Source organism: Typopeltis vanoorti, chromosome 12, assembly GCF_054136105.1.
Source record: "Typopeltis vanoorti isolate ZY-2024b chromosome 12, IOZ_Tvanoo_1.0, whole genome shotgun sequence".
In the NCBI taxonomy this organism is placed as follows: domain Eukaryota; kingdom Metazoa; phylum Arthropoda; class Arachnida; order Uropygi; family Thelyphonidae; genus Typopeltis; species Typopeltis vanoorti.
In genome coordinates, this window is record NC_143560.1 from 116,204,167 (window position 1) to 116,216,982 (window position 12,816).

The 12,816-nt window shown below is 34.1% G+C and overlaps 1 protein-coding gene across 1 annotated transcript in view; it reads right to left on the bottom strand.

Annotated features, from left to right (window-relative positions):
* LOC150101159 (ubiquitin carboxyl-terminal hydrolase 8-like) overlaps positions 1 to 12,816 on the bottom strand; it is a 338,380-nt gene that overhangs the window by 278,552 nt on the left and 47,012 nt on the right. Inside the window, exons 5-6 of the mRNA XM_090401220.1 lie at positions 12,208 to 12,365; positions 8,819 to 8,984 (exon numbers count right to left, since the gene is read on the bottom strand). Coding sequence (XP_090257346.1) covers positions 8,819 to 8,984; positions 12,208 to 12,365 — 324 coding nt within the window. The remainder of the gene's footprint in view (positions 1 to 8,818; positions 8,985 to 12,207; positions 12,366 to 12,816) is intronic.

Here is a 12,816-nt window from a genome sequence, read left to right on the forward strand (position 1 = left end):
TGAGTAGATGTTTGGATCAGAACAACTGAAGTAGTAGTTGGATCATGGGAAGGAAGTCACAGAGGTCCTCCTAGTTGGCACCCTTGTAGTGCCAAAGGCCACGAGACTGTGAACTAGTGAATGTTGGTTGTTCTTCAGCAAAAGACTTGTATGAGGTTGTGGTCGAAGTTTCCAAAAGGACAAACGCCAACCATAGTACATCTGGGAGAGGAACTTGTTAGGAAGAGGTCAAGTGCACTGGCAAATTGGAGGGGTTTGTCTGGTATTCTGGTGAGAAGAGTGATGATCTGAGATAGGTCACTGCTGATGGCAAACACTTCAACATCCCTACCTGCTTGATCAGTGAAACTGGAGAAGGGGAGCCAATATGAGTTGTAGATAGTGAAGTCCCCAAGAAGAATGACCTTACTATTGGGGTACTTAGACTGAAGAAAGTCAAGCTTTAGAGAGAGAGACGTTTTTTAGAGTATCTCTCTAAAACAGAGGTCAGCAACACAGTGACTGCAGGCACCATGGCACCCACAGTGAATTTTTAGTGCACCCTCAGAGAAATTATTGTAAACTGCTTGCAGCATAGATCACAGTATATCTGGGATATACATTCATTATTAATATGTGCTAAAATACAAGAAAACAAAGTAAAAACACTGCAAATATAATACATGACGGTACAAATTAAGTGAATATTGAATCCAACATTATTTCATAGCCGAATATAAAAACTATAAGAATTTTGCGAAATATATAGAAATTAAAAGTTTCGGCAGATGCAAGCATAAGTAGTGACTTATGGGCAACTTGCTCCACAAAGGTGGAAAGCTCCAGACCTCTTTCCTTAGTATTTTTCCATAAATGTAAAGCATATCTTGCAGAGGTCAGCAATGTTTTTAATATGAAGAGTACAATATAAAATTTGAAAATTACGGAGGACACAGGTATTTTTTCTCTAATTTCAGGCTTAGAAATTCTATGATTAGTTGTTTTTAAGAAAAATGATATTTCAAATTTTAACATTATTTTATTTACCTCGCTTTTACAACATATTTTTGTCACATATGAATGAATATAAAATACCATAAAAAATAAAAATAAAAAATGAATACAAAAAAGAATATTCATGTTAACAATTAGCATGTATATGTCAGATCAGATGCGAGCGCCTTGCTTTATCAATCATAATGGCATATGTATTTGTTTACTATGCAATAATAGTGTGGCTATTTCTAAAAAAAGTAATATAGAAAGACATTTCAAAACCATTCATGCCAACTGTAATTTTAAGTTTAATTATTTAAATCAGGAGGAGTCGGCAACACAGCACCCACGAGCATCATGGTGCCCACTGTATTGCGCCCTTCACATGAAAAAGGTTGCCAACCACTGCTCTAAAAAACAGGGCTTTGAAGATCTGCTACAATGAACAAGCACTGAAAGACGAATTTAAAGTTATCAGCATTACTTTTCTAAAAAATGGTTACAGGCATAATACCATTAACAAAATTCTCTACAAGACCTCAATAAAAAACAAAGATAAACCAGACTACAATAAAACTATAACCATTCCTTACATTAAAGGGACAACAGACAAAATAAACAGAATACTACAAAATTACAACCTCAAAGCCACCTCTAAACCTCCTGCAAAACTAAAAAGCTTACTCAACTCATCCAAAGCCCCACTCTCTCTGCTGGTCCACCCTGGAGTATACCATATTTATTGCACCTGTAACATACCATATATAGGGGAAACAGGATGCACAATTCCTATCAGACAAAAAGAACATAAACAACACATTAAATATAATAATTATGGTGAAGCTGGCCTCTCTGACCATGCCCTTGAACACTTTACATAGAATTGAAAAGCACCAGTTGTTTACATCACACCAAAACATGGTATGAATGCAAATTTAAAGAAGCCTGTGAGATTCTTATCAACCACCCCAATCTGAACAATAAAATGATGGTCTAAAAATCCCAAGCATATGGAAGGTACTTATTCTACCCACGGAACCTTTCTCTCTAAGAGTTAACTATAAACACGACTGAAGATAATCCAGAATCCTAAATCTAAAATAACAATTGTAATGCTAAATATAGGACATCATTGTTACTGAAAGAAGACTATCTATAAGAAAGAATATTTTACCATGTTATCTTAAATAGAATTTAGTTTTGATGTAGTTTCTAAATAATTTATATATATATATATATATATGTATTTTTTTTTTTTTTTTGGGTGCTTTAAAGGAATGCAGAGAACCGACCAGGACTTCTGACCTAATGTCCAATCCTCACCTTCTCATGGTGCACCCTGTTGGGTATCTACCTGGATACTGAAGGACCAAGGATGAGATGGAAATTGGAATTAGCCGACCAAATTGTATCCTTACTGGCTTAAACCAAAATACAAAATGATGGGACAACATGACAAAATTTCATACTGGCTGGGACATCGCCTGGTTAAACAAGGCCCCCCGTTGTTTTCACCAGGGAACTAGGGTGGACAGCAAAAAGTCAGCTATTGGAACAAATCTGAAAAAACAACCCAACTCAACATCACCAGAGTTAAAGATCAGTACTATCAACATAAGAAGCCTAAATGGCAAAAAAATGGAGTTAGCTGAGGAATTAGATAAGTACCAGATCGCCATAATAGAGGTGTCTGAAACAAAAAAGACAAAAACTGGTGAGATCTTTCTGAGCAATAAATACAAAATGTTATATTCAGGCAATGACAATCAAGGAAAAGAAGGAGTGGCCATAGTATTCAACACAAAATACAAGGCTAATCTTCTTGAATGGCAGGCAGTCTCAAGCAGAGTGATGTGGACAAATATCAGAATGGGGAACTGGACAATGAGACTTATTTGTGCCTATGGTCCCACAGACGGTTCTGCTAAGGTAGAAGTGGAGGAATTTTTTGATGCTTTAGAAAAAGCAACTGACACAATGAAAAAGGAAAAGTTGGACCTTGTTGGGGATCTGAATAGCAGAGTAGGAAATGATTGTTAGACATACAAAAATATTTTGGGAAAATTTGGAATAAAGGGCAAAGCTAATAATAATGACAAATACCAGCTGGATTTCTGCTGAGGACATGGACATGCTAAGACGAAGTGAAAACTTATAGATAGCTGAAAGTAAAGTCAGCAGTGGCATTAATAGGAATATGGTGCCGTATTTGAATAATTAAAGGCCTGGAAGGTTAATGAAGGATTCAGAATAGATCCAGTTAGCTTAGAATTACTACTTATTTCTATATTGCTTTTAGGAAGAATTGTACGGAGCTTAATTTGTTGTGAAGTAGTAAACAAGGATATCAATCTGCCCTATAGTTGCCGTTGAGAATTGTGAAGCGCGACAAATAATAATTTAGTTATGACCTTAAAGAATTCTTTTTAAATGAGTTCCATAGGTGTAATAAATATATTTTGAAGATGTGCTCACATTAAATCTGACGTGCTGAAGATTAATTCCGGTAAGGACAGTCATATTTTATTTGTTTCTGTGTATGAAGACTTGAGTGATAGTTCCATTTTGCTCATTCTAACATTTACTGTGGCATATCGCTGAAGTTAGAAGTTAAAAAATAATTTGCCTTGAAATAATATCTGCCGTGTTTAATGATATGATAAGTGCCAACTGAGAGTTAAGTGTGGACTATAAATGAGAAATATGAGCAAACTAATTAAATAAGAAATTCTGTTGTATTAATCTGAGTAAGGACTCTTGTAATTGAGAAAACTGTGAAACTTGTATGTGAAGATTTTGAAGACTGAATTAATATGAATGATTTGACCCAATGTACTAACTTAATTGTAATGTCTCATTTTAGAAGTGGAATTCATGTATTTGTCATATAACCTTATATTAAATGTTTTGTTTTATTAATTTCAATACTGTGTTTGCCTGATTCTCTTTTATTGCACCGTTCATAAATAATTCGAATCTAGCGGGAGCCTCAAGTGAAAAATATTGAATTCGGCCTGAATGAGTAAGGAGACTGCTAATTTAATTGAAAATTGATTCTACTATTTTATATGGACTAATCTAAATATAGGGTGGTGCAGTATAAATATAAATTTCTCTATATTTGTATTAGTGATCAATTGGCAATTAATAGATTTTATTAATAAGAGTACGTTACAACAAAATGGCAGATTCAAAACTAGGATGTACGTTCCAACAGTAAGAAAGCGAAACACTGTATAAAACTAGCTAAACAAAAGTCATGAGAGGACTTTGGCAAGAACGTAGAAAATAAATATCAAGAAGGTGGCAAGATATTCTGGAGGTTGTTGAAGAAGCTTAGAAATAGAGAAAAGAGTTCTGTATGAGGAGTTAGAGATGATAAAGGTGACATGAAAACGGGAGAAAAAGATATCCTTGAATATGGAGTAATTACCTTGAAAAATTGCTAAATGAAACAAGCAGTGATAGCACAGTGGTGAAAAACACTCAGCAGGTACAGTCAGGAATACATATCCATACTTGAAGTAGAAAAAGCCATCAAAGGCTTGAAATGTGGAAAGGCAGCAGGAGTAGATGATATTCGACCAGAAATACTGAAGTATGGTGGTATAAAAGTCTTGCAGTGGCTGCACTGCATAGTTCAAAAGGCATGGATAGAGGGCAAATTCCCGATGATTGGAGTAGAACCCTCATAGTACCCATATATAAAAAGGGAAATAAAATTGAATGTGAGAATTACAGAGGTATTTCTCAATTGAGTGTTCCTGGAAAGATTTATGCCAGGAACACTCAACAGCACAAGTATACTTGAGAAATGGTTGAGAAGAATTGTTGAAGAAAAGCTTGGTGAAGAACAAGCTGAATTCAGGCCAAATAGATGCTGTCAGGATCAGATCTTCACTTTACAACAAATAGTCGAGAAATCATGGGAATATAACAAAGATCTGTGTTTAAGTTTTGTCGATCTGGAAAAGGCATATGACAAGGTGCCAAGAGAGAAGCTATTCAATACGTTACAGTTATATGGTGTCAATGGGGCATTATATCAAGCAATACTTAGTCTGTATTTGAGTTGTAAGTTGGCAGTTAGAATTGAAAGATGTGCAGGAAGATGGTTTAATGTTAAATCTGGTGTGAGACAAGGATGTGCATTATCCCCTCTGTTATTCATTATCTACATGGATCACATTATGAAGGAAAGTGGTATTAAACATGATATCAGAATTGGAAATGTTAATGTCAGCTCTTTGCTTTACGCGGACAATGTTATACTTCTAAAAAAATCCGCTACAAGTTTGCAAAATTCGCTGACTAAATTGAATAACTGTTGTAATAGATATGGTATGAAGGTCAGCATCAAAAAGACAAAGACAATGAAAATAGGTAGAACTGCTGAAAATGTCAACAGTGTTGTGAATGGAGAACCTGTGGAACAAGTAAAACATTTCAGCTACTTAGGCATGATTTTTAGTGAAGATGGTAAATTAAATATGGAAATAGACAACAGAATCAACAAAGCTGATATGGTAGGAAGTCAATTAAATAAATTCATATGGAATAAGAGAGAAATTAGTCAGTACTTATGGATCTGAGAGCTGGCTCAGAAGTAAAACACTTGACCAAAGACTAGAGACCGCAGATATGAGAGTCCTGAGAAAGATTAGAGGCATGAACAGATGGCATCAATGGCAATATCATCTTAAAAACAAGGATATTAAGAAAGAACTTGACATTGTCAGCATCCAGAAATGTGTTAGCAGAGCTAATCTCGGGTGGTATGGTCACTTAAACAGAATGGGCGAGGAAAGATTAGCAAAACAAGTGTTCTTTGCCAGGTTGGCAGGAAAACGATCCAGAGGAAGACCAATATATATAGGTGGATTGACATGGTACAATGTGCCTTAGACGATAGAAATATAAGATCTGATAATGATAATATTGGAGTCTTGATAAGTAATAGACTGATTTGGAGGAAAATTGTAGATAAGAAGTTAGTAATGACGTAAATTTTTCATGTAGTACTATCATATCCTGTACACCCCTTGAGGGTACATGTCAGGAATTTGATGATGATGATGATGATGATGATATATATATATTTTTTTTCACTAGAGGTCATGCGAGTAGATTAACTGGTGATCAAATCACTGTTTACTGTGTATAATGTAACTCAGCTTGTCCTTGTATAAGCTCCAGATGATGATCTTAATATGAAGATCGAAACATTGGAAAATTAAAATAGTTATTTTTTTAAAATGGTTGTAAAGTCCATAATTTCTAAAATTAATTAAGTAAACTCAATCTTATGGTCTGACTAGTGACTTCTGAAACCTAATTGTCAATTTTTCTCTGGATATAAATTACATATAATGGTGGATCGTATTCCTTGTATTTTGCAACTAATGTTGGATAAAAATAGGTTATGTTCTTTCACTTACTCTTTTTCATTTACATAAGAATGATTTTCTCCTGATAACAGTACACTGCACTCATCTTTCTCATTTGACAAACCTTGCACTACATGAATAAACAAAATTATTTACAATATATTAATTATCATCTTCAAACTATTCTCTTTGGTCAAATTTTGACAAGAATATTAACTGCAATGCTTGCAAAATTCAATCGTTCCTTATTTCTCACAAAAAATTCTCTGGATAATTCTAATCTCCAATCTTTCCTGGCAAAAAATATTAAAATATTACAATTACAGTACTAAATAACTATGATAGCCTATTGACTCTGTCAAAGTTAAGTACTGGTTTTTTTATGTGCCATATTTTTATTTATTTTATTATTATTTTTTTTCATTTAAGACATTACCTCTAAACAGGCAACTATTAATTTTATACACAAATCCACTGAAACATTAAATACCATTGTCATATATTGGATGGTAACCTTAAGAGATTCCTAAAAATCCTTGAAAGCACAGAAGAAAGCAATTAGATTAATGAATGATCCTTCTTGCACCGGTTCACCACAGGCAGTGGTGAAATGGTCAGAGAAGGCCTTCTTGTATAGATATCCATGGTCACTGTTAGCGAGAACAGGCACCAATAATTTCTATATCCTTCTCTAAATCTGCAATGAGCAATGGCAACACATCTTCACAATTCAACTACATAAAACGAATTTTTCTTCCTCTTTATTCATTCGTCTTCCATTGCTTCCTAGAAGAACCTTTCTATTTGTGTGTTTCCTAGAGCATAATCAACAAGTCTTCATATCCAATCATTAGAACTTTTTTTTCCACTTCAATTTTCTGCTCTTCCAGAGTACTAATGCCTTACAGGATGAACTACTTCTCATGTGCATATTATCATTAAAGAAGAAAAAAGTGTGTATACTAAGGTAACTAAGGATAAAAACAAGAATACAATTTCTTATCAAGTATAATATACTACTGAACCCAATACTCTTTCAATGAAGGGATAGATAATCTTGTTAACTTAAAATTATATGCAATTTTTGATTACTTTTCATAATAAAAACAACTTAATAACATCGATATCTTCAGATATTTCTTTTTAGATTGATATTAAAATCCGTATATCTATAGCAACAATATTTCTATATATCACAAAAAAATCTACCAAACACAATAAAAAAAATCTCATAAAAACACCGAAAATCCAACCAAAAATATGAGGCTGGTCTGAAAAGTTCTCGGCCTAACAATGAAAAAACGAATTTATAATTTCAAAATTATTTTTATTTTTAAACATAATCTCCCTTAAGACTAATACATTTATTCTAGCAATGCTCCAGTGCCACTATCCCGTCCCTGTAATGGTTCAAATCCTGTATGGAGCTTTTCATGAACTGTACACTCCATTCTTGTTCTCTTAATAAATCTTGCAGTGTGCAATCAAAGCTTCAAGATCTCTTGCCAATGCCTTAAACTTTCAACTACCTTGCTACTTACTCAGAGGAAGAGTAACAATAACCTTGTGCATATCAATACTGCTAAAACACAGGCCAGTCTTATTTCCCACAAGAAAGATCTCGCTTCACTTCTTACTTCTGATAATATGCAGAGCTCCAAACAAGATCATGTTTTTTTTCTTAAATTGCCCTTCCTGACACAACAGACATTTCAGCCACAAACTAAGCATACTTTTCCACTCTAGAAAATACTTCTCACCTGCATAATTACTAACACTGCATAAATCCCAAATCTGCTTAACCTTGTAACTGCTTATACATTTGAGGCTAGTGTAACTAAATCCTTACTAAGAATATTTGATGCTCTCCAGAAGAAGGCAATCTGATTAACTGAGGCCTCTCTCTCTCTCTCTCTCTCTCAGATTCACTTCAATTACTCTCTCAGAGACATTCTGTTTCTGCTTTGTCTTTTCTAGAGTTATTTTCATGTACAATGTTCTGCTGAACTGGCCATCATTATTACTCTTTCTTTTAAGACTGTAAGAAATACTTCCAGTGGTTCAATAAGCATATCAATAGATTCCTTCTTTCTCTAACTTCTTGACCACACATGCAATGCAGTGATGATACAGATTTTGCAACCTTTTGTATGCATGAGATTAACGTAAAAAAACTTATGAAATACTAGATGTCTCTTCCAAACAACTGTCTACTCTACACAATTCCCAAATATGTCTTATTTATAACATCCACCATTGATGGTAGTCCACCTAATACATTAAAATCTCTCTCTCTCTCTCTTTCTTCCAACTCACTGTGGTATCTATGTTTTGTCTGTGAAGCCACTTTATTAAATAATTATTTTTTAAAGATATGTTATTAAATAAAGTTTAACACTAGATGTTTTTTTTTTTTTAATTTATATGGAGAACAAAGGAGAATTATAATTACATACCCAGGTTTCAAAATATTTGCTGGGACATTCATACAGTGATGATGCTTTATATGTGAAGCAGCATATCCTTCAGCTGGACGGACATCCATGATTAGTATCAAAGTAGAGGAAGAATCCACAATGAGTCTGTACAGATCAGGACTGGAAACACTGCCCTGTTTTGCTCCTGTAATATTACATATTTCTTTAAACACAGCAAGAAGATTAAGTAAATGTAGATAATGATGCCTGTTAAAAGATACACTACTTAATTGTCTAAAATGTTCTTTGGATCTCTTTAAGTTACAATTATTTTTATTCAATGCCAAGCTACAAAATTCCAATGAAAAAGAAAAAAAGTAACAAGAATCCAACCTCAAATATTAATAATAATACTTTCAAAAAAAAAAAAATATTCCCATATCTGCTTCAGCATGCATGACCTTAACAGTAATATAAATTATGTACACTAGTACATAACAGCCATCCAAGTCAGACCTGTTATTTCTAATGGAACCTTCGGTAGAATAGTATAGTACAGTGACAGTATAGCATGTGCACACACACACACACACAAATACACATACACCAAAGAGTGGGGGGGGGACATCCTCAAGGCAAGTGAGTAAAGAATGATCAAAATATGATGAAATGTAGCTTCTCAGGTAGTGAAAATCAGGACAGCCAATACAAGGTATAAGGGAGGTTGTGAGCCAAACAGGTTAGCTGTAGTGTGTGTGTGTGTGTGTGTATTAATGCCAGAAGCATCCAGAATAAGAGATAGGCATTTTTAGCATTGGTTACTTTAACTTAACCAAATGTTATAGGCACTGGTAACAAAGAATAATAAGTCATATGGAAAAGACGCAAGGGGTATGGCAGTTTCAGAACAGATGAAATGTGTGGGGGGGGGGGTAGAATTCAAGTTTGGAATTTTCTGTGACATAAGATATCAGTTCTGAAATGCACATGTGCTCTTTGTGACAAGAAAAAAATTATGTAAGAAAGAGCACATGTGCATTTCAGAACTGATATCTTATGTCACAGAAAATGCCAGAATTCTTGAATTCTACCCCCCCCACCCCATTTCATCTGTTCTGGCTCAAAATTTCCTTACTAAACTGATACATTCATTTGCTATCTCTATCATGTTCCAAATTCTCATAATCACCAAGACATATTTGATGACTTGATTTCTAAAGCTTAATTTCTGCAGTCTATATATCAAACAGCAAGTCATCTTTCTTGAGGACTTCAACATCCACAATCCAAACTGGCCACCCTTCCCCTTTCTACATTTCCACTGCTAAGACAAATAGATGCTGAGGTAATTGCTATTAATGACTTAACGTAGAAAATCCACCTAATCACCAGAATATCAGATAATCCTCACCATTCTCCTAATACCTTTTGACCTGTTCTCTGCCCAAAACCTCATCCAAGTTTCCTTTATTATAGAACACCCATCATCCAGCTATCCTCAGTCTTGCATACTTTGGCATTAAATGGATGCTGAATAGAATGACCTCTGTTACTTCTACTCATCCTTTTCAGAGGCTGATTACTGTTTCCATTCTCATCCAAACACATCCTCAGACTGAGTAACAGAATAATTCTTATGAAATAAAGGTCTTCATCACTATTCTAAGGGAGTACAAGAAAAAATTCAGCATATCCCATGTGGATCAAGCTCCAAACTCCAGCATTGAACTAGGCCAACACTACAGCACACAACAACTATAAAAATTATGATTTCAAAACTGAAAGGTCCAAATGCCCACATGCAAGTTACAACCACTTGCATCCAGAGGTGGTAAACATGGATGTGGGATAAAATTTGCAATATCAGTTTATTTGATAAAATAAGTGCAGTAATTTGATTTAAAAATGTGTAGTTTGTGGATATGTGGAGTGAATTTGATGTGGATGGTAAGAGTTGAGTAATGGACTGAACTTGAATGTATTTGGAGTTAGGTCTAAAGTAGTTGTTCAGTGACAGAATAGTATAGTACAGTGATAGTACAGCATGTGCACACACCACACAAACATACGTACACACAAGTGTGTGTGTGTGTGTGTGTGTGTGTGTGTGTGTGTGTGTGGGCATCCTCAAGGCAAGTGAGTAGAGAATGATCAAAATATGATGAAATGTAGCTTCTCAGGTAGTAAAAATCAGGACAGCCAATACAAAGTATAAAGGAGGTTGTGAGCCAAACAGGTTGGCTGTAGTGTGTATGTGTGTGTGTGTATTAATGCCAGAAGTATCCAGAATAAGAGACAGGAATTTTTAGCATTGGTTATTTTGACTTAACTAAATGTTATAGGCACTGGTAACAAAGAATAATAAGTTATATGGAGAAGATGCAAGGGATATGGCAGTTTCAGAGAGGACAGAGCAAAAAAGAATGGAGAAGGGATTTACTGATGATAGCAGAAGAATTGAAGCCAAAATAGAGTAGGATTTTAACAAGAGAGCGATACAGAGAGTAGAGGTTTTGAGACTATATAGTATGAGATAAAAGCCAACAAAATGAAACATACAGTTATAACATATGAGAACAGAGACAATGAGGTTGGAGAAAAATTATAGGAGTATGAATAGATAACATCAGTGGCTGAATCATATTAAAAATGAAGATATTAGGAAGAAAATCTGATAATCTTATCATTCAAGAGTGTCTGATGGTCATTTAAACTGAATAGGAAAGGAAAGCTAACAAAAACAGATATTAAACACTAGGAGGGCATGCAAAAGACCCAGAGCACAGCCAAGATCTAGATGGATTGATGTGATTAAATGTCTTAAAAGGCCGAATTGTTAAATGTGACCATATTGGAGACCTGACAAATAACAGATTAATTTGGAAGAAAACCATTAACATGAAACTGGTAAACTTAGTCATGCAGTATTATCATACTATCCTGTACACTATTTCCAAGTGTATATCAGAAAGTTGATGATCTCTCTCTGAAAGATAAAACAATGTTACATTCTGTCCTGAATTTACTATTCACTGAAATGTTTTCTATTACTGAAGCAGTTCTTTATTGTACAGTATGTATTTTAGTGTACAACATAAGCTGAAAAAATGGCATCATTGGATTTTTTTTTTCAGCTAATTTCTTGGCAATTATCTTCTCATTACAATATATACTTTCAAACTAGTCAATTTATAGCATATCCTCTCTCCAACTAACAAGCTGTGGATTAAAATTCAACCACATCAGTTTCAATAGTTTGTTATAACAAGCTGCTGTTATAATGGTATTTGCTTGAGTGAGAGATGACTAAATATATTTAATGCTTAGTAAACAAATATAAATAACAAATGTATATTTTTTCATACTTTCAAATTTAATAAAATATCTGTTAATATGCATAGAACATCTGTTCTGTAAGCTCTATTTACCCACAGTATCAGTTGACAATTTAGCAGCAGGAACTTGCCCAATTTTGCCTTCACTTTTGAAAGATTCCACAGTTTCCACAGGAAAAGAATTTTCACTTAACCTTTCTGCTTCTTCTTGTGTGGATTCCTTTTCAGATGCTTCCTTTAGTATCTTATACCTATAAGAAATAATACATTAATGTATTCAATGAAAAACTGCATCATTTCATTCCTTCAATTCAAAAATAAATCATCACAGAGTAATATTTCTGCTAAAATGAAAGATAATTAAAACAAATTAGTGATAGTCACTTATTTTCTTGCATTTTCCATTCATTATTGTTATGCTCTCAAGTTGCACATCAATTTTAGCTTTCTTAATGTTCACTTTTTGAAAATAATTTCTAATATGCACAGGATGTCTGCAGAATTACAAAACTGTGCATTTTGAAAATTAACATTAACAGAATCAATGTGATTTGCTTTCAAAATGCAATTTCCAGTTACTTTGCAAAGAAATATCAGGCAACAATATGAAAAGAATCCAACATAAGAAGTGAATACCAGCTATGTGCTGGGGAAGAATGAAAGCAGTTATCAAGTAAAAAATGCAGACTGACTTGATGCAAT